This window comes from Symsagittifera roscoffensis, chromosome 7 (assembly GCF_963678635.1).
Source record: "Symsagittifera roscoffensis chromosome 7, txSymRosc1.1, whole genome shotgun sequence".
NCBI classification, from domain to species: Eukaryota; Metazoa; Xenacoelomorpha; order Acoela; family Convolutidae; genus Symsagittifera; species Symsagittifera roscoffensis.
This window is the reverse complement of record NC_087068.1, coordinates 59,421,941-59,446,579: the sequence shown is the minus strand read 5'-3', so window position 1 is coordinate 59,446,579 and position 24,639 is coordinate 59,421,941. Positions and strand designations below refer to the sequence as shown.

At 44.8% G+C, this 24,639-nt stretch overlaps 1 protein-coding gene across 1 annotated transcript; it reads right to left on the bottom strand.

The window, feature by feature from the left end:
* Window positions 1-1,505: 1,505 nt before the first annotated feature.
* On the bottom strand, window positions 1,506-23,586 carry LOC134850885 (guanine nucleotide-binding protein-like 1). Its single transcript, XM_063866650.1, has 6 exons — window positions 23,347-23,586; window positions 17,513-17,675; window positions 4,984-5,201; window positions 3,111-3,256; window positions 2,436-2,689; window positions 1,506-2,246 (listed from the first exon to the last, which is right to left on the bottom strand). Exons 1-6 carry the CDS (start codon window positions 23,431-23,433, stop codon window positions 2,008-2,010), a joined length of 1,107 nt encoding a protein of 368 aa, XP_063722720.1. The 5' UTR covers window positions 23,434-23,586; the 3' UTR covers window positions 1,506-2,007.
* Window positions 23,587-24,639: the final 1,053 nt, after the last annotated feature.

Sequence of the window (24,639 nt, the reverse complement as noted above, 5' to 3'; positions counted from 1 at the left end):
ATCAATAGTCTGGATAGAAAAAAATAAAACTATCAAAAAACAAGTGAATCTATTATGAGCGGGATTGTAACTCCCGACCTCGAGATTAAAAATTTCAAGAACTAGAATCTGCGCCATGGGCACTTGATAAGCATCGACCACTAGACACCAAAAAACTAGATACAAGAAATGATTTATGATATGCAGCAAAAGTAAACCAGCTATAATAATATTGACGCAAAAAAGCAAACCAATAAATGAGCACGTTTATTTGCGACATGGGTTCAAAAAAAAACTGTTATAACTACTTCATTAAAACTTAAAACATAGCCAATTGACAGTTGGAAAAGAGTAATGAACGCAAGGAAGCTGAAAAAATACTGACTTTTTTTTCAAAAATCTTCAAATTTTTAATTTCGAAGAAAAAAAATAGATGGCCTTAAACTTTTTTGAATTTCTAGAAAATTTATGATGAACACTTTTTTTGTTAAAATTAACCCAGTTTGAGAAAACTGGATAAATAGGTAAAACTTTTATTTCGCTGGGAAATCTGATATTTAATTTTCATTTTCCAAATTAAAAGTCGATCACCTTTTTCGTGACTTTTACAATTCTGCTGTTTGATAAGGGAGTTTGCCTTGCTTTCAACAATAGGAATGCATTGAACTTGAAAAAAAATCACAAGTCAAACCGCGAAAAATCAAAATTGAGCGTGAACAAATTTTCCTGAAGACTTTTTCCTGAAAACAAAAAAATCACTACTTTCATTAATCTTAATTATATTAATTATTCTGAAACACACGACCCATTGATTTCTGAAACGCACAAAATCATAAAAAATTATTTTTGACCCTGTAACGACGCATTACCAGTCGATCGATCAACAACAACCGAAAGCAACAAAAAAATAAAAATTCAAAAAACCAAAATAAAATAAACTTTATAATAACGAACTACTTTCAACAACAGTAAACAACAGAAGAAAATTCCATGCTTTGTAAGGTAAGCTGCCGCAATGAAGCAGGCAAATGACTCCGACAAATTAACTTTTTTCCAGAAACTTTTAAGTATTGACCCAACTAAAACTCGAGATACCTCTTTGATAATACTCATGATTAATTAATTTGTACTGATGCTACGGTAAAACGTATTGAGCGGGAGTGAAGTGCGATGAAATTACTTCGGTTAGTTTGGAAACTAGATTACCTCGTAACGCTCCAGACACGGAAAAGATCGAACGAATGCCAGAAATGAAATCTAGGGGCTCATGGGACCCCTCATGCGCCTAAAAGCTACCAGTATAGTAATGTAGAATTCATTCTTTTTTTCGTGTTTAAACTTCAGCTGTTCGATAGTGGAGTTTGCCTTTCTTTTAACAAAGGAAATTAAAAAAACTTAAAAATAAATCAAAAGTCAAACCGCGAAAAATCGAATCTGAGCCTTCAGAAAAAAATCATAAAGATCTATATAAGCACTTTCATGCTTGCTTAAAAAGGGCATAGACAAAATAATTGAATTTTCTGGTACAAACCGAATTTGGAATTATGAAGATGTAGTTCACAAAAATTTCTAAATCTGACATGCGTAGGTTATTTAAGTTCGTCTTCACAACTGCAAAACAATGGTTGACGCATCATTTTTCTTTGATTTAGTATCATTTCAGATCCATCATTAAACTAACAATATGACTATTTAGTAGCTGTAATGAAAGCAGGTTAACGTATTTTCAAATAGCAGAAGAATTTAAGTTCTATAGCTGGTAATCCCAAAGAATATAAATGGCATTTCGAAAACAGCACAACTTCTACTGAGAGTTGCGAAAAAATTGAACAGTCAGAATTTATCACAAGGAAAATCTGCCAATTTTGACCAAATTTCGCACACAAACTTGAATTTTCAGCTGGTCATGAAACGAACATGAATCTGTCTGACGAATCGAAAAAAATTGTGAAATACTTCGTTTGCTCTTTTTAAATAATTCTTCCTGTTCCAACTTTCTGCCACTTATTATGCGATCAGCTGCCATTGTCAATCTGAAGAAAAATCGAGCAGTTCTGAGAATTTGTTCGCCACTCTAGCACTGTCCGAAGCTTTTCTCTCTTTTTTGCTCCCCTTTCTCGTAGAGCCCCCCTCGGATGGAGAACTTCTCTGAGCGTTGACATTGTCTCCTTCCCCCTCCTCCTCATTTTCGGACTCTCTTTCGCCAGACCGAGCGCTGTTTCCAGGAGACAAACTTCGGCTGTCGTCGGACATTTGATTTCGTTCCACTGAAACAAATAACAGCGAATCACTAACGGTGATGATGATCAAAACTCAAAACCATGCACTGAATGGTTGTAAAATTAGTCTTTGATACTTAATACCAACTTGCGATAGGAAAAAAAAGTTTTCTCAATGAATCTACTGTGGCGCGGATAAGAACTTTGTGGTACAAGACTTGAAGTTTTCGAACTTACCATCGATAGCTAGAGTATCTCTGCTCTTCGATCGACTGGATGACTCGGACACATCCCAACCCCCACCTGCTGCCCCCACCTTCGACCCCTCAACCAGTTTGATCAACTGCTTCGTTTCCTCCGATGACCTCCACATGTGTTCTTCGGAGAAGTAGTTCGGAGGATACGTTGCCATGCAGATCCTCCCTTCGACTGTCAGGCGTAGCAGGTGGTTGGCCGCTCTGTACACGTCGAACTTGCTCGTACGCGCAATCCTGAAAAGCAAGAACAGTTACACAACATTTAATTCTAAGAGAAAACTTCTGTTTTCAGTTCTGTTTTCTTTTTAAGATGAACCTTTCCTCGGAACAGTTTAAAAAGGTTCTATAACTGTATTACTTTTAGGCTAACCATAATTTCATCTTTTTCAGAAATCTACAGGGTTTCACAAAAACATATTTTTGTCAAGTTTTTTTGTCGCATAAATGTTTGGTGAAAAATTAACGTTATTGATCTCCAGGATACTATCTCGAACTGCAAAATGTGGCAACTAGAAGCTAAGATGGGTGAGGGGGGGGGGGGGGGGGGCATTTAATTATACCTGCAAACCTCAATTATACTCTCAGGTCGTTGAATTTCAGAAGTCAATTCCTTTAAAAAACACAATGCGCACTGCCTGTTTAACTGTTTATTTACCTGAAGCCCCTCTTGACAGCCCATGCCTCACACACATCCCACGCAGTCCATTGTTCCCCCTCCCCCTGCGGGTGTTTCAGTCCCAACATCTCCACCAGGGGCAGTCTGTCTGCTATGAAACCTACAGGTGTGTAGGGCTCTTGCACCTGGGCAGGCAAAATGTTCATGCTATTTTTCAAAAGTGGTCGTGGCTGCTGTTAACTGCAATTGGTTCAGTTTCAACGTGTTTAATATACTTAAAAACACGATAGTTGTTTAATATAGTGGCTTAATATATTAAGAACTGGTTTAATTTCAACCTGTTTACACAGACACGAAGCTGAACTTCGCATCACTTGTGCTACACAAAGCAAACGACTCGTAAAAGTTGGTAAAACGCCAAAAAAACAACAACACCCAAAAACTTCAAACGTTTGTTTCATACTGAAATTTATTTTAATGAAAATCTGTGCCAGAATACAACAACCAGTATTGATTTAGCTTTAAAAACTTCACATTACGCTAAACATAACGCTACAATATAGTCAGTGGAAAAAGACAGAAGTAAGTACTCTAAAAAATTAAGTTGAAAAAATTACTTGAAAATGAAACTTGAAAAAGTTGGAAAAATTACAGCTACAAAAATTTCATGGTTGTATCGGTCGATGTTGATAAACAGCCTTAAAACAATTAGAAACCATTCACCGAGCGTCAACAAAAGCGACAAATTTTGGGTTTGAAAACTGTTGTCATTAAAAACTTCATGAATTTTTAAAAGTTCTTACGACCCAACCATACGCAAGAACATAATCCAATACGAATATATTTTGCCCTCAAAACACCGCAAAATAAATTGACTAAGCCGAAATAACAAACTGTTCAATTTAAAAAAAATGAAGAAAAAAATTACGCAAAAACATTATGGTAAATTTACAAAATACAAACTTTCAATTATAGAAAAAAACTCTCCAAATTGGAAAAAAAACCCACGCTTTACAACTTAAACCAATAAAAACCCTGCTAGATAAAAAATGTGCATTTGAAAAAATGGAAAATGGACCGACAGAAACAAGGACGAAAACCACAAGCACGAAAAAAATTTGAGAAACTTTTTGAAAAATTAATTACAACCTGAAAGACTTTACTAAATTAAAACTTAAATGTTGGTAATTTATCATGTTAATAGCGTAAAACATTAATCATAGTTTGAAATCCATTGATTTTTTGATTAATTAGATCAATATATTTTCCAAGTTTCAATCAGCAAGTTAAAATCAAAGACACCTGAAAACGGACCAAAAATCTCATGACAATCTCTCAGCCTAATACTTCGATGATTTTAAATGTCAGTCATGAAATGACAACCGGTTGCTGCTAAAGTAGCACAAAACGACCACAATAATCATATAATAAAAATGAAAAAAAAAAACCTTTTTTTTTTCAAATTGTGTTGTTTTATTCGCGGGGTAACCAGTAAACTTATAAGGTCGCGTATTCCGTAAGTGTATAAAACATAATTAACAACAAGTTTTTTTTTCAAAAAATGAATGCAAAAAAAATCAAGAAACCGTTTTAAAAAAATCGGAAAATTATGTTACTAGATTAAAACAAAACTTCCACAGCTTTCATAAGAACTTATGCTCATAGTAAAAATCGGCTCACTTTCTTTATTCGATCAAAGTTGGAGAAAAAACATATCAAACCCTTTTTTTGACAGGCAAGACTTTCGACAGAGAAAACATTTTTGGTAAGTGAAAGTGATTTTGCGTGGAAAAAATATAAAAAAAACCTAACAAACCCGAAGACCAAGTTTCTCACAACTTTCATTGGTCGGAACAATAAGCCTGAAATCCAACTATTATTAGTAGCAATGTTAAAAATCACTAAGCCCAACCTGGGCAATAGGAAACAGTCCCGAGAATATCTGCTGCTGTTTGTCCACAATAGAGGGAAACACCAGTCCAGGGCAGTCGCACAACTGCACATTGCATGTCACAAAGTGTGTCTGGAAGTGCTTCGTGTGTCCGGGAGTCCTCGAAGTTGACACTACTTTCTTGCCGATGATGCTGTTGATGACGGAGCTTTTGCCGACATTTGGGTGTCCCACACATCCTAAACACAAAATACATAAAGTGCCAGGTGAAAAATCTGTTACCTAAATTAACTTAGGAAGTAATATCAGTGAAAATTAAATAGCACTAAGCTGTTTGAATTTTATGATTGACACTTTTTGATTAAGCTAAATCAACTTGAGACACAGAGAAGCTGAAAATGAAAATGTTCATTTAGCAGATTCGAACCTACGCCAAGTAGATTTGTTGTCGCACGTCCTCAGATCTGCGCAATGCTCCCTTGAAAATTACATACTCTGCTCATTTTCGTTCACATTTTTTACTTGGCTTGTTTATTCACTTTTTTATTGCCACCGGTCCTACTCAATGCAGGGCCGACCAACCGTGGAGGAGGGGTGACTTCATGCATTTCCATTTCGGCGTAGCCAGTGCCACCTTGAGGAGGCGGATAACTCTGGAGCCCGTACAAACGTGACTGAATTATAATGGGACCGTGGAGGAGGGGTGACTTCATGCATTTCCATTTTGGGGTAGCCAGTGCCACCTTGAGGAGGCGGATAACTCTGGAGCCCGTACAAACGTGACTGAATTATAATGGGACCGTGGAGGAGGGGTGACTTCATGCATTTCCATTTTGGCGTAGCCAGTGCCACCTTGAGGAGGCGGATAACTCTGGAGCCCGTACAAACGTGACTGAATTATAATGGGACCGTGGAGGAGGGGTGACTTCATGCATTTCCATTTCGGCGTAGCCAGTGCCACCTTGAGGAGGCGGATAACTCTGGAGCCCGTACAAACGTGACTGAATTATAATGGGACCGTGGAGGAGGGGTGACTTCATGCATTTCCATTTTGGCGTAGCCAGTGCCACCTTGAGGAGGCGGATAACTCTGGAGCCCGTACAAACGTGACTGAATTATAATGGGACCGTGGAGGAGGGGTGACTTCATGCATTTCCATTTTGGGGTAGCCAGTGCCACCTTGAGGAGGCGGATAACTCTGGAGCCCGTACAAACGTGACTGAATTATAATGGGACCGTGGAGGAGGGGTGACTTCATGCATTTCCATTTTGGGGTAGCCAGTGCCACCTTGAGGAGCGGATAACTCTGGAGCCGTACAAACGTGACTGAATTATAATGGGACCGTGGAGGAGGGGTGACTTCATGCATTTCCATTTCGGCGTAGCCAGTGCCACCTTGAGGAGCGGATAACTCTGGAGCCGTACAAACGTGACTGAATTATAATGGGACCGTGGAGGAGGGGTGACTTCATGCATTTCCATTTTGGGGTAGCCAGTGCCACCTTGAGGAGGCGGATAATTCTGGAGCCCGTACAAACGTGACTGAATTATAATGGGACCGTGGAGGAGGGGTGACTTCATGCATTTCCATTTTGGGGTAGCCAGTGCCACCTTGAGGAGGCGGATAATTCTGGAGCCCGTACAAACGTGACTGAATTATAATGGGACCGTGGAGGAGGGGTGACTTCATGCATTTCCATTTTGGGGTAGCCAGTGCCACCTTGAGGAGGCGGATAACTCTGGAGCCCGTACAAACGTGACTGAATTATAATGGGACCGTGGAGGAGGGGTGACTTCATGCATTTCCATTTTGGGGTAGCCAGTGCCACCTTGAGGAGCGGATAACTCTGGAGCCGTACAAACGTGACTGAATTATAATGGGACCGTGGAGGAGGGGTGACTTCATGCATTTCCATTTCGGCGTAGCCAGTGCCACCTTGAGGAGCGGATAACTCTGGAGCCCGTACAAACGTGACTGAATTATAATGGGACCGTGGAGGAGGGGTGACTTCATGCATTTCCATTTTGGGGTAGCCAGTGCCACCTTGAGGAGGCGGATAACTCTGGAGCCCGTACAAACGTGACTGAATTATAATGGGACCGTGGAGGAGGGGTGACTTCATGCATTTCCATTTTGGGGTAGCCAGTGCCACCTTGAGGAGGCGGATAACTCTGGAGCCCGTACAAACGTGACTGAATTATAATGGGACCGTGGAGGAGGGGTGACTTCATGCATTTCCATTTCGGCGTAGCCAGTGCCACCTCGAGGAGCGGATAACTCTGGAGCCGTACAAACGTGACTGAATTATAATGGGACCGTGGAGGAGGGGTGACTTCATGCATTTCCATTTTGGGGTAGCCAGTGCCACCTTGAGGAGGCGGATAATTCTGGAGCCCGTACAAACGTGACTGAATTATAATGGGACCGTGGAGGAGGGGTGACTTCATGCATTTCCATTTTGGGGTAGCCAGTGCCACCTTGAGGAGGCGGATAACTCTGGAGCCCGTACAAACGTGACTGAATTATAATGGGACCGTGGAGGAGGGGTGACTTCATGCATTTCCATTTCGGCGTAGCCAGTGCCACCTTGAGGAGCGGATAACTCTGGAGCCGTACAAACGTGACTGAATTATAATGGGACCGTGGAGGAGGGGTGACTTCATGCATTTCCATTTTGGGGTAGCCAGTGCCACCTTTAGGAGGCGGATAACTCTGGAGCCCGTACAAACGTGACTGAATTATAATGGGACCGTGGAGGAGGGGTGACTTCATGCATTTCCATTTTGGGGTAGCCAGTGCCACCTTGAGGAGGCGGATAACTCTGGAGCCCGTACAAACGTGACTGAATTATAATGGGACCGTGGAGGAGGGGTGACTTCATGCATTTCCATTTCGGCGTAGCCAGTGCCACCTTGAGGAGCGGATAACTCTGGAGCCGTACAAACGTGACTGAATTATAATGGGACCGTGGAGGAGGGGTGACTTCATGCATTTCCATTTTGGGGTAGCCAGTGCCACCTTGAGGAGGCGGATAACTCTGGAGCCCGTACAAACGTGACTGAATTATAATGGGACCGTGGAGGAGGGGTGACTTCATGCATTTCCATTTTGGGGTAGCCAGTGCCACCTTGAGGAGGCGGATAACTCTGGAGCCCGTACAAACGTGACTGAATTATAATGGGACCGTGGAGGAGGGGTGACTTCATGCATTTCCATTTCGGCGTAGCCAGTGCCACCTTGAGGAGCGGATAACTCTGGAGCCGTACAAACGTGACTGAATTATAATGGGACCGTGGAGGAGGGGTGACTTCATGCATTTCCATTTTGGGGTAGCCAGTGCCACCTTGAGGAGGCGGATAACTCTGGAGCCCGTACAAACGTGACTGAATTATAATGGGACCGTGGAGGAGGGGTGACTTCATGCATTTCCATTTTGGGGTAGCCAGTGCCACCTTGAGGAGGCGGATAACTCTGGAGCCCGTACAAACGTGACTGAATTATAATGGGACCGTGGAGGAGGGGTGACTTCATGCATTTCCATTTCGGCGTAGCCAGTGCCACCTTGAGGAGCGGATAACTCTGGAGCCGTACAAACGTGACTGAATTATAATGGGACCGTGGAGGAGGGGTGACTTCATGCATTTCCATTTTGGGGTAGCCAGTGCCACCTTGAGGAGGCGGATAACTCTGGAGCCCGTACAAACGTGACTGAATTATAATGGGACCGTGGAGGAGGGGTGACTTCATGCATTTCCATTTTGGGGTAGCCAGTGCCACCTTGAGGAGGCGGATAACTCTGGAGCCCGTACAAACGTGACTGAATTATAATGGGACCGTGGAGGAGGGGTGACTTCATGCATTTCCATTTTGGCGTAGCCAGTGCCACCTTGAGGAGGCGGATAACTCTGGAGCCCGTACAAACGTGACTGAATTATAATGGGACCGTGGAGGAGGGGTGACTTCATGCATTTCCATTTTGGGGTAGCCAGTGCCACCTTGAGGAGGCGGATAACTCTGGAGCCCGTACAAACGTGACTGAATTATAATGGGACCGTGGAGGAGGGGTGACTTCATGCATTTCCATTTTGGGGTAGCCAGTGCCACCTTGAGGAGGCGGATAACTCTGGAGCCCGTACAAACGTGACTGAATTATAATGGGACCGTGGAGGAGGGGTGACTTCATGCATTTCCATTTTGGGGTAGCCAGTGCCACCTTGAGGAGGCAGATAATTCTGGAGCCCGTACAAACGTGACTGAATTATAATGGGACCGTGGAGGAGGGGTGACTTCATGCATTTCCATTTTGGGGTAGCCAGTGCCACCTTGAGGAGCGGATAACTCTGGAGCCCGTACAAACGTGACTGAATTATAATGGGACCGTGGAGGAGGGGTGACTTCATGCATTTCCATTTTGGGGTAGCCAGTGCCACCTTGAGGAGGCGGATAACTCTGGAGCCCGTACAAACGTGACTGAATTATAATGGGACCGTGGAGGAGGGGTGACTTCATGCATTTCCATTTTGGGGTAGCCAGTGCCACCTTGAGGAGGCGGATAACTCTGGAGCCCGTACAAACGTGACTGAATTATAATGGGACCGTGGAGGAGGGGTGACTTCATGCATTTCCATTTCGGCGTAGCCAGTGCCACCTTGAGGAGCGGATAACTCTGGAGCCGTACAAACGTGACTGAATTATAATGAGACCGTGGAGGAGGGGTGACTTCATGCATTTCCATTTTGGGGTAGCCAGTGCCACCTTGAGGAGGCGGATAACTCTGGAGCCCGTACAAACGTGACTGAATTATAATGGGACCGTGGAGGAGGGGTGACTTCATGCATTTCCATTTTGGGGTAGCCAGTGCCACCTTGAGGAGCGGATAACTCTGGAGCCGTACAAACGTGACTGAATTATAATGGGACCGTGGAGGAGGGGTGACTTCATGCATTTCCATTTCGGCGTAGCCAGTGCCACCTTGAGGAGCGGATAACTCTGGAGCCGTACAAACGTGACTGAATTATAATGGGACCGTGGAGGAGGGGTGACTTCATGCATTTCCATTTCGGCGTAGCCAGTGCCACCTTGAGGAGGCGGATAACTCTGGAGCCCGTACAAACGTGACTGAATTATAATGGGACCGTGGAGGAGGGGTGACTTCATGCATTTCCATTTTGGGGTAGCCAGTGCCACCTTGAGGAGGCGGATAACTCTGGAGCCCGTACAAACGTGACTGAATTATAATGGGACCGTGGAGGAGGGGTGACTTCATGCATTTCCATTTCGGCGTAGCCAGTGCCACCTTGAGGAGCGGATAACTCTGGAGCCGTACAAACGTGACTGAATTATAATGGGACCGTGGAGGAGGGGTGACTTCATGCATTTCCATTTTGGGGTAGCCAGTGCCACCTTGAGGAGGCGGATAACTCTGGAGCCCGTACAAACGTGACTGAATTATAATGGGACCGTGGAGGAGGGGTGACTTCATGCATTTCCATTTTGGGGTAGCCAGTGCCACCTTGAGGAGCGGATAACTCTGGAGCCGTACAAACGTGACTGAATTATAATGGGACCGTGGAGGAGGGGTGACTTCATGCATTTCCATTTCGGCGTAGCCAGTGCCACCTTGAGGAGCGGATAACTCCGGAGCCGTACAAACGTGACTGAATTATAATGGGACCGTGGAGGAGGGGTGACTTCATGCATTTCCATTTCGGCGTAGCCAGTGCCACCTTGAGGAGCGGATAACTCTGGAGCCGTACAAACGTGACTGAATTATAATGGGACCGTGGAGGAGGGGTGACTTCATGCATTTCCATTTTGGGGTAGCCAGTGCCACCTTGAGGAGCGGATAACTCTGGAGCCCGTACAAACGTGACTGAATTATAATGGGACCGTGGAGGAGGGGTGACTTCATGCATTTCCATTTTGGGGTAGCCAGTGCCACCTTGAGGAGCGGATAACTCTGGAGCCCGTACAAACGTGACTGAATTATAATGGGACCGTGGAGGAGGGGTGACTTCATGCATTTCCATTTTGGGGTAGCCAGTGCCACCTTGAGGAGGCGGATAACTCTGGAGCCCGTACAAACGTGACTGAATTATAATGGGACCGTGGAGGAGGGGTGACTTCATGCATTTCCATTTTGGGGTAGCCAGTGCCACCTTGAGGAGGCGGATAACTCTGGAGCCCGTACAAACGTGACTGAATTATAATGGGACCGTGGAGGAGGGGTGACTTCATGCATTTCCATTTCGGCGTAGCCAGTGCCACCTTGAGGAGCGGATAACTCTGGAGCCGTACAAACGTGACTGAATTATAATGGGACCGTGGAGGAGGGGTGACTTCATGCATTTCCATTTTGGGGGGTAGCCAGTGCCACCTTGAGGAGGCGGATAACTCTGGAGCCCGTACAAACGTGACTGAATTATAATGGGACCGTGGAGGAGGGGTGACTTCATGCATTTCCATTTTGGGGTAGCCAGTGCCACCTTGAGGAGGCGGATAAACTCTGGAGCCCGTACAAACGTGACTGAATTATAATGGGACCGTGGAGGAGGGGTGACTTCATGCATTTCCATTTCGGCGTAGCCAGTGCCACCTTGAGGAGCGGATAACTCTGGAGCCGTACAAACGTGACTGAATTATAATGGGACCGTGGAGGAGGGGTGACTTCATGCATTTCCATTTTGGGGTAGCCAGTGCCACCTTGAGGAGGCGGATAACTCTGGAGCCCGTACAAACGTGACTGAATTATAATGGGACCGTGGAGGAGGGGTGACTTCATGCATTTCCATTTTGGGGTAGCCAGTGCCACCTTGAGGAGGCGGATAACTCTGGAGCCCGTACAAACGTGACTGAATTATAATGGGACCGTGGAGGAGGGGTGACTTCATGCATTTCCATTTCGGCGTAGCCAGTGCCACCTTGAGGAGCGGATAACTCTGGAGCCGTACAAACGTGACTGAATTATAATGGGACCGTGGAGGAGGGGTGACTTCATGCATTTCCATTTTGGGGTAGCCAGTGCCACCTTGAGGAGGCGGATAACTCTGGAGCCCGTACAAACGTGACTGAATTATAATGGGACCGTGGAGGAGGGGTGACTTCATGCATTTCCATTTTGGGGTAGCCAGTGCCACCTTGAGGAGGCGGATAACTCTGGAGCCCGTACAAACGTGACTGAATTATAATGGGACCGTGGAGGAGGGGTGACTTCATGCATTTCCATTTCGGCGTAGCCAGTGCCACCTTGAGGAGCGGATAACTCTGGAGCCGTTACAAACGTGACTGAATTATAATGGGGACCGTGGAGGAGGGGTGACTTCATGCATTTCCATTTTGGGGTAGCCAGTGCCACCTTGAGGAGGCGGATAACTCTGGAGCCGTACAAACGTGACTGAATTATAATGGGACCGTGGAGGAGGGGTGACTTCATGCATTTCCATTTTGGCGTAGCCAGTGCCACCTTGAGGAGGCGGATAACTCTGGAGCCCGTACAAACGTGACTGAATTATAATGGGACCGTGGAGGAGGGGTGACTTCATGCATTTCCATTTTGGCGTAGCCAGTGCCACCTTGAGGAGGCGGATAACTCTGGAGCCCGTACAAACGTGACTGAATTATAATGGGACCGTGGAGGAGGGGTGACTTCATGCATTTCCATTTTGGGGTAGCCAGTGCCACCTTGAGGAGGCGGATAACTCTGGAGCCCGTACAAACGTGACTGAATTATAATGGGACCGTGGAGGAGGGGTGACTTCATGCATTTCCATTTTGGGGTAGCCAGTGCCACCTTGAGGAGGCGGATAACTCTGGAGCCCGTACAAAACGTGACTGAATTATAATGGGACCGTGGAGGAGGGGTGACTTCATGCATTTCCATTTTGGGGTAGCCAGTGCCACCTTGAGGAGGCGGATAACTCTGGAGCCCGTACAAACGTGACTGAATTATAATGGGACCGTGGAGGAGGGGTGACTTCATGCATTTCATTTTGGGGTAGCCAGTGCCACCTTGAGGAGGCGGATAACTCTGGAGCCCGTACAAACGTGACTGAATTATAATGGGACCGTGGAGGAGGGGTGACTTCATGCATTTCCATTTTGGCGTAGCCAGTGCCACCTTGAGGAGGCGGATAACTCTGGAGCCCGTACAAACGTGACTGAATTATAATGGGACCGTGGAGGAGGGGTGACTTCATGCATTTCCATTTTGGGGTAGCCAGTGCCATCTTGAGGAGGCGGATAACTCTGGAGCCCGTACAAACGTGACTGAATTATAATGGGACCGTGGAGGAGGGGTGACTTCATGCATTTCCATTTTGGCGTAGCCAGTGCCACCTTGAGGAGGCGGATAACTCTGGAGCCCGTACAAACGTGACTGAATTATAATGGGACCGTGGAGGAGGGGTGACTTCATGCATTTCCATTTTGGCGTAGCCAGTGCCACCTTGAGGAGGCGGATAACTCTGGAGCCCGTACAAACGTGACTGAATTATAATGGGACCGTGGAGGAGGGTGACTTCATGCATTTCCATTTTGGGGTAGCCAGTGCCACCTTGAGGAGGCGGATAACTCTGGAGCCCGTACAAACGTGACTGAATTATAATGGGACCGTGGAGGAGGGGTGACTTCATGCATTTCCATTTTGGCGTAGCCAGTGCCACCTTGAGGAGGCGGATAACTCTGGAGCCCGTACAAACGTGACTGAATTATAATGGGACCGTGGAGGAGGGGTGACTTCATGCATTTCCATTTTGGGGTAGCCAGTGCCACCTTGAGGAGGCGGATAACTCTGGAGCCCGTACAAACGTGACTGAATTATAATGGGACCGTGGAGGAGGGGTGACTTCATGCATTTCCATTTTGGCGTAGCCAGTGCCACCTTGAGGAGGCGGATAACTCTGGAGCCCGTACAAACGTGACTGAATTATAATGGGACCGTGGAGGAGGGGTGACTTCATGCATTTCCATTTTGGCGTAGCCAGTGCCACCTTGAGGAGGCGGATAACTCTGGAGCCGTACAAACGTGACTGAATTATAATGGGACCGTGGAGGAGGGGTGACTTCATGCATTTCCATTTTGGCGTAGCCAGTGCCACCTTGAGGAGGCGGATAACTCTGGAGCCGTACAAACGTGACTGAATTATAATGGGACCGTGGAGGAGGGGTGACTTCATGCATTTCCATTTTGGCGTAGCCAGTGCCACCTTGAGGAGGCGGATAACTCTGGAGCCGTACAAACGTGACTGAATTATAATGGGACCGTGGAGGAGGGGTGACTTCATGCATTTCCATTTTGGCGTAGCCAGTGCCACCTTGAGGAGGCGGATAACTCTGGAGCCCGTACAAACGTGACTGAATTATAATGGGACCGTGGAGGAGGGGTGACTTCATGCATTTCCATTTTGGGGTAGCCAGTGCCACCTTGAGGAGGCGGATAACTCTGGAGCCGTACAAACGTGACTGAATTATAATGGGACCGTGGAGGAGGGGTGACTTCATGCATTTCCATTTTGGCGTAGCCAGTGCCACCTTGAGGAGGCGGATAACTCTGGAGCCCGTACAAACGTGACTGAATTATAATGGGACCGTGGAGGAGGGGTGACTTCATGCATTTCCATTTTGGCGTAGCCAGTGCCACCTTGAGGAGGCGGATAACTCTGGAGCCCGTACAAACGTGACTGAATTATAATGGGACCGTGGAGGAGGGGTGACTTCATGCATTTCCATTTTGGCGTAGCCAGTGCCACCTTGAGGAGGCGGATAACTCTGGAGCCCGTACAAACGTGACTGAATTATAATGGGACCGTGGAGGAGGGGTGACTTCATGCATTTCCATTTTGGGGTAGCCAGTGCCACCTTGAGGAGGCGGATAACTCTGGAGCCGTACAAACGTGACTGAATTATAATGGGACCGTGGAGGAGGGGTGACTTCATGCATTTCCATTTTGGCGTAGCCAGTGCCACCTTGAGGAGGCGGATAACTCTGGAGCCCGTACAAACGTGACTGAATTATAATGGGACCGTGGAGGAGGGGTGACTTCATGCATTTCCATTTTGGCGTAGCCAGTGCCACGTTGAGGAGGCGGATAACTCTGGAGCCCGTACAAACGTGACTGAATTATAATGGGACCGTGGAGGAGGGGTGACTTCATGCATTTCCATTTTGGCGTAGCCAGTGCCACCTTGAGGAGGCGGATAACTCTGGAGCCCGTACAAACGTGACTGAATTATAATGGGACCGTGGAGGAGGGGTGACTTCATGCATTTCCATTTTGGCGTAGCCAGTGCCACCTTGAGGAGGCGGATAACTCTGGAGCCCGTACAAACGTGACTGAATTATAATGGGACCGTGGAGGAGGGGTGACTTCATGCATTTCCATTTTGGGGTAGCCAGTGCCACCTTGAGGAGGCGGATAACTCTGGAGCCCGTACAAACGTGACTGAATTATAATGGGACCGTGGAGGAGGGGTGACTTCATGCATTTCCATTTTGGGGTAGCCAGTGCCACCTTGAGGAGGCGGATAACTCTGGAGCCCGTACAAACGTGACTGAATTATAATGGGACCGTGGAGGAGGGGTGACTTCATGCATTTCCATTTTGGCGTAGCCAGTGCCACCTTGAGGAGGCGGATAACTCTGGAGCCCGTACAAACGTGACTGAATTATAATGGGACCGTGGAGGAGGGGTGACTTCATGCATTTCCATTTTGGCGTAGCCAGTGCCACCTTGAGGAGGCGGATAACTCTGGAGCCCGTACAAACGTGACTGAATTATAATGGGACCGTGGAGGAGGGGTGACTTCATGCATTTCCATTTTGGCGTAGCCAGTGCCACCTTGAGGAGGCGGATAACTCTGGAGCCCGTACAAACGTGACTGAATTATAATGGGACCGTGGAGGAGGGGTGACTTCATGCATTTCCATTTTGGGGTAGCCAGTGCCACCTTGAGGAGGCGGATAACTCTGGAGCCCGTACAAACGTGACTGAATTATAATGGGACCGTGGAGGAGGGGTGACTTCATGCATTTCCATTTTGGGGTAGCCAGTGCCACCTTGAGGAGGCGGATAACTCTGGAGCCCGTACAAACGTGACTGAATTATAATGGGACCGTGGAGGAGGGGTGACTTCATGCATTTCCATTTTGGCGTAGCCAGTGCCACCTTGAGGAGGCGGATAACTCTGGAGCCCGTACAAACGTGACTGAATTATAATGGGACCGTGGAGGAGGGGTGACTTCATGCATTTCCATTTTGGGGTAGCCAGTGCCACCTTGAGGAGGCGGATAACTCTGGAGCCCGTACAAACGTGACTGAATTATAATGGGACCGTGGAGGAGGGGTGACTTCATGCATTTCCATTTTGGGGTAGCCAGTGCCACTTTGAGGAGGCGGATAACTCTGGAGCCCGTACAAACGTGACTGAATTATAATGGGACCGTGGAGGAGGGGTGACTTCATGCATTTCCATTTTGGCGTAGCCAGTGCCACCTTGAGGAGGCGGATAACTCTGGAGCCCGTACAAACGTGACTGAATTATAATGGGACCGTGGAGGAGGGGTGACTTCATGCATTTCCATTTTGGGGTAGCCAGTGCCACCTTGAGGAGGCGGATAACTCTGGAGCCCGTACAAACGTGACTGAATTATAATGGGACCGTGGAGGGGTGACTTCATGCATTTCCATTTTGGGGTAGCCAGTGCCACCTTGAGGAGGCGGATAACTCTGGAGCCCGTACAAACGTGACTGAATTATAATGGGACCGTGGAGGAGGGGTGACTTCATGCATTTCCATTTTGGCGTAGCCAGTGCCACCTTGAGGAGGCGGATAACTCTGGAGCCCGTACAAACGTGACTGAATTATAATGGGACCGTGGAGGAGGGGTGACTTCATGCATTTCCATTTTGGGGTAGCCAGTGCCACCTTGAGGAGGCGGATAACTCTGGAGCCCGTACAAACGTGACTGAATTATAATGGGACCGTGGAGGAGGGGTGACTTCATGCATTTCCATTTTGGGGTAGCCAGTGCCACCTTGAGGAGGCGGATAACTCTGGAGCCCGTACAAACGTGACTGAATTATAATGGGACCGTGGAGGAGGGGTGACTTCATGCATTTCCATTTTGGGGTAGCCAGTGCCACCTTGAGGAGGCGGATAACTCTGGAGCCCGTACAAACGTGACTGAATTATAATGGGACCGTGGAGGAGGGGTGACTTCATGCATTTCCATTTTGGGGTAGCCAGTGCCACCTTGAGGAGGCGGATAACTCTGGAGCCCGTACAAACGTGACTGAATTATAATGGGACCGTGGAGGAGGGGTGACTTCATGCATTTCCATTTTGGGGTAGCCAGTGCCACCTTGAGGAGGCGGATAACTCTGGAGCCCGTACAAACGTGACTGAATTATAATGGGACCGTGGAGGAGGGGTGACTTCATGCATTTCCATTTTGGGGTAGCCAGTGCCACCTTGAGGAGGCGGATAACTCTGGAGCCGTACAAACGTGACTGAATTATAATGGGACCGGGACCGAATAAGATGTTTGTTCACCTATGGTGAGTCTTTGGTCCGCGGCACACATGGTGGCTTCTCTGTAGTCGTAGTTTCTGCTCATCTGTTTCGACACTTTGTACTGCCACGCTGTGAAGTCAAAGTCCCGCTTCCCTTTGTTCTTGTTGTTCCGAATACACTTCTCACATGCAGACAACAACTCCTGCAAACAGGATCAAACCTCAGTGAAAAACAATGGATTCATTTCCCAAATCGAATTTATTGAGAACATGCAGACCACAGAACTTGCTATCTCGTAATTTTTTAACACACTTGAAACATCTTAACTAATTTAACAAAACAGTAGATTACAGTAGATTTATGTTTATACGTTGTATGGGCGATACAATGAAAAGAAAAACAAAACTACTGAAATCGAACTGCAATTAAACACAGAGGTCAAGTCCTTCTCCGCAAAACGTGCGCTTAGCACAGGCCAATACCTGATCAAAAACAGGATGCAATTATCAAAAATTTATCCAAAAGAATATTTAAGTTGGAAAAAAGTTTTAAAATCTAATTTTATCCAGTGATGACCAAACAGATCCAAAAGAACATTACAATTGTCTGCGACAAACAAAAACATTGATTTCAAATTAAACATTTCTGGCAAAAACTAAATTGTCCACAAAAAATAATATAATTCAATTTTTTCTGAACATTGAAATATCTTTCAAAGTATTTTGAATTGTATTTTCAATCAGCTATTTCTCAAAAACGAGAGCTTGCATTCGGGAAATTGAATTATTCAACCATGAAATTGAGTGGCACCTGCGCAATGTAAATATTTTTCCTTCTAAATGATTGTGTTTAAATTCTTTTTTTATTTTAATTTTTCTTTGCTTAAATCTTTCTCTGCTTGATTCACTAATTCACTGAATTTTTCAAATTTATTCAAGAATAAGACGACAGAATCTTCGCGGTGAACAATTTCACCAAGGAAAAAGAACTCTTCTAGCCCCTCCAACTTTGTCCAAGAAATAAGAAAAGGAAAGAAAAGGCTATAAGAGGTCTTGAAAAACAAAAACTTTTTACGCGCCGGATTCAACCGCGGACCTAAAGATTGAGAGGCTGCGCCATGTGCTCTTGTAGATGGTCAAACATTACTGGCCCAACCGAAACTGCAGGTAACGACCTGAACTTTCTTTAGAATATGTTTCATTGATGTGGAAAGAAAACGGACTTTACCCATAACAAAATTTTTTTTTGCTTAGATAACAGATTTGACGCTGACCACGGTAGATTCATGCTACTCTTTCTCTCAAATGAAATCTTAATCTCAGATTTAGCTGGAGAGTTGTCGACAAAAAGTTTCGAAACTGTCACAAAATTTTAAATTTGAATTTTCCAGTATCCCTTGTGTCTTCTCTATTAAAGCAGGGGAAGGCCTCAAATAAAGAGCAAATCTTCAAAATTTGTTGTGTCGATTGAACCCTAAACCTCAAATTTGGCAAGATAATTTTCGAGAAATTTGACAAACTACACTAAAACGGACAAAAGCTGGACTTCCGCTATACATACTGATTTCTCTACCTTAGGGAGTAGCGACTTATGCAGAGAACATTCTCTGTTTCTACGATAAAAGCATTAAAATGAGGTGTTTGGCAGGGTAAATGTTGAGAAAAATGGAAAAGTTCTCCAAAAACTGTTACATGTTCAGAAATGAAATTTTCCTAAGGCCATGCTGGCTTTTCTATTTGAAATCGCTTAGAAGCCAGTTATGCCAGAAAAATCTGTACGTTAATGTCTTTTGGTTAAATCTTAGATCGCAGATTTGGGGGGATATTTTCCGAGGAAAAAAATTTTCAATAAGCTGACAAAATGTCAAAAAAATAACTTTCTTACAGCTGCTTGAGAACAATAGGCTGTTTCGGAACGCTGTTTGAGAACGCTGTCTGAGAACATAGTCCCTTAAATTTGGAAAAAATCGAACATCATAACTTTGTCCGAACCAGATAAAACTTTTTAACTGTCAACATTAAACAGACCTATTGAAATTTAATAGAGGCTCATTCATTCATTTTTCACTAAACATCTACCCCATGCCAAGCAACAACATAATTCCTGCCCATTTAGCCCATTTCACTTCACCACCAATGCGGTTTCAACCCTTTAACAACATGTCATCGTACACTAGTAGAACTATTTATTGACACACCGCTCCCAACAGGCCTAGTGCGCTGGCTCAGCAACTTTTTGAATAAGCGTCAAACTACCACTTGTATTCGAGAAAAGTCATTCTTGAAATAGTTCACTGCAGAATCCCTCAGGGTTCGGTAACATCACCCACATGTTTTAACTTTTACGTTCATAACGCGTCTTCCCCATAAGAGAAGGTTCAGCACATCTCATATGCGGACGACTTCCACCAATTCTCGTGAGCTCTGATATTGAATGAACATCAAACGCGGAAAACGGCTATTTGAGACATCTGTACGTTTTTTTTTACTTCTCATGGACTAAATTTTGCGTCCTGTAAAGAATCAGTAACCCTTTTCTTCTTACAACAAAGGCTATATTAAAATGCTATAAAATTGAACAATGAGTCTCTCCCGCTCAGCAAAAACGCCAAAATTTTCAACTTTTCTTTGGCCCGAATTTTTTTTTTGCCATTCACTGCAAAAAGTCTGCTGACACGGCTAGGCGAAGGAAAGGAGTCCTGAAACATTAGCAGGTTCAACGCCTCTCCTGCTTGGCACAACGCTGCCAGCAACACGTCAAAAAATCGCATGCAAAAACCCAAAATCAAGTTCTAGGTGTAATTACTGATTCACCCCTACATGAGGTCCACTGAGCTTATGCACAGTGAAGCCACATGCACAGTGCAGGCCTATATCACTTCTTTGCCCAGCAATTGAAATTTTAGAGGCTCAACCATCCATTTTTCACTTAGCATCTACCTAATGCCAAGCATCAACATAGTTCCTACTCACTTCACTTCACCACCACTGCGCTGTCAACCCTTGAACATTGCGTCACAGACCATTTCAATCTGAATTCCCCTTAGTCGTTGTCCTTTCAACACTAAACCTTTCAAAAGCTTTCGACATACTGTGTTATCGTACACTCGTGAAACTATTTCTTGACACACCGCCCCAACATGGCTGGCGCGCTAGCTCAGCAATTAATTAAATGGGCGTCAAAATACCATTTGTAATCGAGAACAGTCATGTTCTCAAAAATTCGCTGCTGAGTTCCCCAGTTCGCGGGCTCTGATAACGCGAAAACATCAAACGCGGAAAACGGCCACCTGAAACATCTGTACGTTTTTTTTTTACTTCTCATAGACTAAATTTTGCGTCCTGTAAAGAATTAGTAACCTTTTTTTTTACAACACAGACCACATTAAAATACCCACTGTATTTTTAAACAATGAGTCTCTCCCGTAGAGCAAAAATCCAAAAAATTTTCGACTTTATTTTTGACCCGACCCGTATTTTGTCATTCACTGCAAAAAGTCCGCTGACAAGGCTAGTCGTAGGAGAGTCCACAAACCCTTAGCAGGTTCAACGCCTTTCCAAAATCAAGCTCTCCGTGTTTTTAATGGTTTACCCCTCATGAGTTCCACTGCCCACATGCACAGTGAAGCCGAAACACTTAACGTCAAAAACCACTTAGCTTCTTAGATTATGATTTTTTTAATTTCCACTTATCGTTCTCGTCATCAACTTTTTTCCGTCACCCCTCATGAGTTTTTCCGTCACCACTCATCAACTTTTTTTCCGTCTAAAAGTTTTTTTCCACACTCACTCTCTTCCCCCTTACCAAGTACGCCCTTCTATTCTGAACTTCTATCCCCTGACTTCGGTCGGTGGATGCCGCAAAGTTAAATCAACAATAACAACATTCTTTTTTTACAGATGCAAGGCTGCATTTCGCAAACACTAACGAGAAACCGACAAAAAAGCAGCTCTATAAAATGAAATAAGAAAAGTTGAATTAAGCTTCGAATTTCGCTACGAGTATGATTCGATCCTGCGACCTGAGATGACGAATCTCACGCACTAATCACTCAGCTACGAATGTTTAGCGATTCACAGACACGAGCCACAAATAAAGCAGAGAACAGATACTATGAAATTTTCAATGCTACAGATCGCGATTATGGCGAACGTCAGCCAAATGAGCACTTTCATTTGAGAGTTCGGCTGGAAACAACAACAACAAAACTTTTAACACAGAGGCGAAATTGCACATCGCATACACGAGCAAACATATGACCGATAACGCTACTGGGAAAAAATGAATGAGTAAAACTTTGAGTCTACAAAATTTCTCAGGTTACGCAAGCCAATTATGACGCATTAAGAGTACCAGTCAATTAGAAAAAAAATTTACCAACTAACATGCCTCAATTTATAGAGCGGACGCATGTTAACTAGTATACGATGAAGTTCATTAAAACATCCGACCCTGCCCAGGTTCGAACCCTCTTATTTTGTTACTGGTCTCCTTCCTTACCTCTACGCATATCCATGATACCTGGAAGCTAAAGTGCTATTTGTAACATAATAGTCTGTGTTACTATCCTTAGCATTAGCTGTACTTAAAAGCTGGATCAAAATGAACTGTTTCAAAATAAACACATTTTGTCGCAACAATTGCATCGCAACAATATTTGCGACTTAGCTTGGGAAAAAAAAGAGAGTTCATACTATAACACAAGCTATGCTTGAGTAATAAACACTTTTATTTGCGACTTGGGTTGAAAAGAAAGTGCTCGTCATAGTTTTTGTTTAGAATTTTTTCGCTCTTAATTAAGTAACAAACAGGTGAACAAAAAATATAATTTTTCCATGATTTATCCTAAAAACGGTTTAAATTTTTTCGAGAGCAACCATAAAAAGGAGTTTGTGCTGAAAAAGTCTGCGAAAATGCGCAGGGAAAATAGGCAGCTGGTTTAAGCTTAAGAAGAAAATTGAAGGTTTCTGTACTTACTTTTTTTTTTACTTTTTAGGCCACCAAACAAAACTTAAAAAGTAATTTTTACGACCAAAAACGTACATTTTTCCAATTCGATAGCAAAAACTCCCAAAATTTAACTAAGAAATTGCAGGTAAAATAAAATAACTTTTATATTTATACTCAAGGAGGCAATATCTGCATTTGAGTATATTTTCTTTGAAAATGAGTTCAAACGCTGCAATTATGAAAACGCGATTTTGTAAAATGCAGCGATAGCGATGACAATACTATGATTGAGACATTTAAAATCTCGCAACAATAGGTAAGTAATCAGATGAATATTCTGTATAAATTGTAGAACAGAACCAAACGAAAACCTTATCAGTTTTCTATTTTTTGAAAACTTAACTTAGAAGAAACTTAACACATTTATACAAAAGACACATCCCGTTGACCCTTGACCTGATAATGAAGAAATTCATCTTGCATATATCTGTTTTTCTATGGGATTCTGGGTTATATTTTAGGAGGAGAGGAGGATTGATTGTATCTTAATTGAAATCAACCGTGGAGTTGTAATCTACTATCATTCCCACTAATCGACATAAGCTTTGAACTTGTGACCATGAAACCTCTATTTATTTCAACACAATTTTTGGGTGCTTAATCATTCAACAATCCTGTACTCTTTGTGAACGCCCACTCATCCTAGACAATGCAGTAAGTTTCAAGTTGCGATTACAGCATCGAAATCTGAATCTTTCTCATTACCGTTTTCAACTAGGCACGAAGTCATTTGAGATTCATGATTATGTTCAATTGGTAAATAAATGCTTCTTCTCAACAAAAGCAATTGAATTTTAATTAAACGGCGAATTGGACAGAGTATGAGGAGTAGAGTATCTTGTTACTGTTGAGCATCTTGTTACCTGCAGTCCAATAGGCGGTGCGTAATTGCACTTGGCCGTCGGCTTCCTCCTCGCAGTTTTAATTTTCCCAAACACAGAAATATCCATCCTTTTGCCCTTTTCAGCCACGCTGCAATTATCCCCCTGAGAATCGGCCAGGTAGGGTACGAAGTTCTGAGGGTCGTTGGTGTATAGGACGATATGTAGTTGTGGGAATTTGTTGTGGAGGTAGTGCTTCCACGCGATCGACACTTCCGGAGGTACCAGGTCGATTAGCCAGTTTGTACGGGTAGCCAGATAACTCTGGAGCCCGTACAAACGTGACTGAATTATAATGGGACCGTGGAGGAGGGGTGACTTCATGCATTTCCATTTTGGGGTAGCCAGTGCCACCTTGAGGAGCGGATAACTCTGGAGCCGTACAAACGTGACTGAATTATAATGGGACCGTGGAGGAGGGGTGACTTCATGCATTTCCATTTCGGCGTAGCCAGTGCCACCTTGAGGAGCGGATAACTCTGGAGCCGTACAAACGTGACTGAATTATAATGGGACCGTGGAGGAGGGGTGACTTCATGCATTTCCATTTCGGCGTAGCCAGTGCCACCTTGAGGAGCGGATAACTCTGGAGCCGTACAAACGTGACTGAATTATAATGGGACCGTGGAGGAGGGGTGACTTCATGCATTTCCATTTTGGGGTAGCCAGTGCCACCTTGAGGAGCGGATAACTCTGGAGCCCGTACAAACGTGACTGAATTATAATGGGACCGTGGAGGAGGGGTGACTTCATGCATTTCCATTTTGGGGTAGCCAGTGCCACCTTGAGGAGGCGGATAACTCTGGAGCCCGTACAAACGTGACTGAATTATAATGGGACCGTGGAGGAGGGGTGACTTCATGCATTTCCATTTTGGGGTAGCCAGTGCCACCTTGAGGAGGCGGATAACTCTGGAGCCCGTACAAACGTGACTGAATTATAATGGGACCGTGGAGGAGGGGTGACTTCATGCATTTCCATTTCGGCGTAGCCAGTGCCACCTTGAGGAGCGGATAACTCTGGAGCCGTACAAACGTGACTGAATTATAATGGGACCGTGGAGGAGGGGTGACTTCATGCATTTCCATTTTGGGGTAGCCAGTGCCACCTTGAGGAGGCGGATAATTCTGGAGCCCGTACAAACGTGACTGAATTATAATGGGACCGTGGAGGAGGGGTGACTTCATGCATTTCCATTTTGGGGTAGCCAGTGCCACCTTGAGGAGGCGGATAACTCTGGAGCCCGTACAAACGTGACTGAATTATAATGGGACC

Excerpts from the sequence above, each read along its gene's own strand:
- LOC134850885 (XM_063866650.1), bottom strand. The coding sequence starts at position 23,433 with ATGGATATTTCTGTGTTTGGGAAAATTAAAACTGCGAGGAGGAAGCCG. Across the intron at positions 3,257-4,983 it reads GACTGTTTCCTATTGCCCAG|GTGCAAGAGCCCTACACACC; the intron begins GTTGGGCTTAGT and ends TTGCCTGCCCAG. Across the intron at positions 2,690-3,110 it reads GCTGTCAAGAGGGGCTTCAG|GATTGCGCGTACGAGCAAGT; the intron begins GTAAATAAACAG and ends CTTGCTTTTCAG.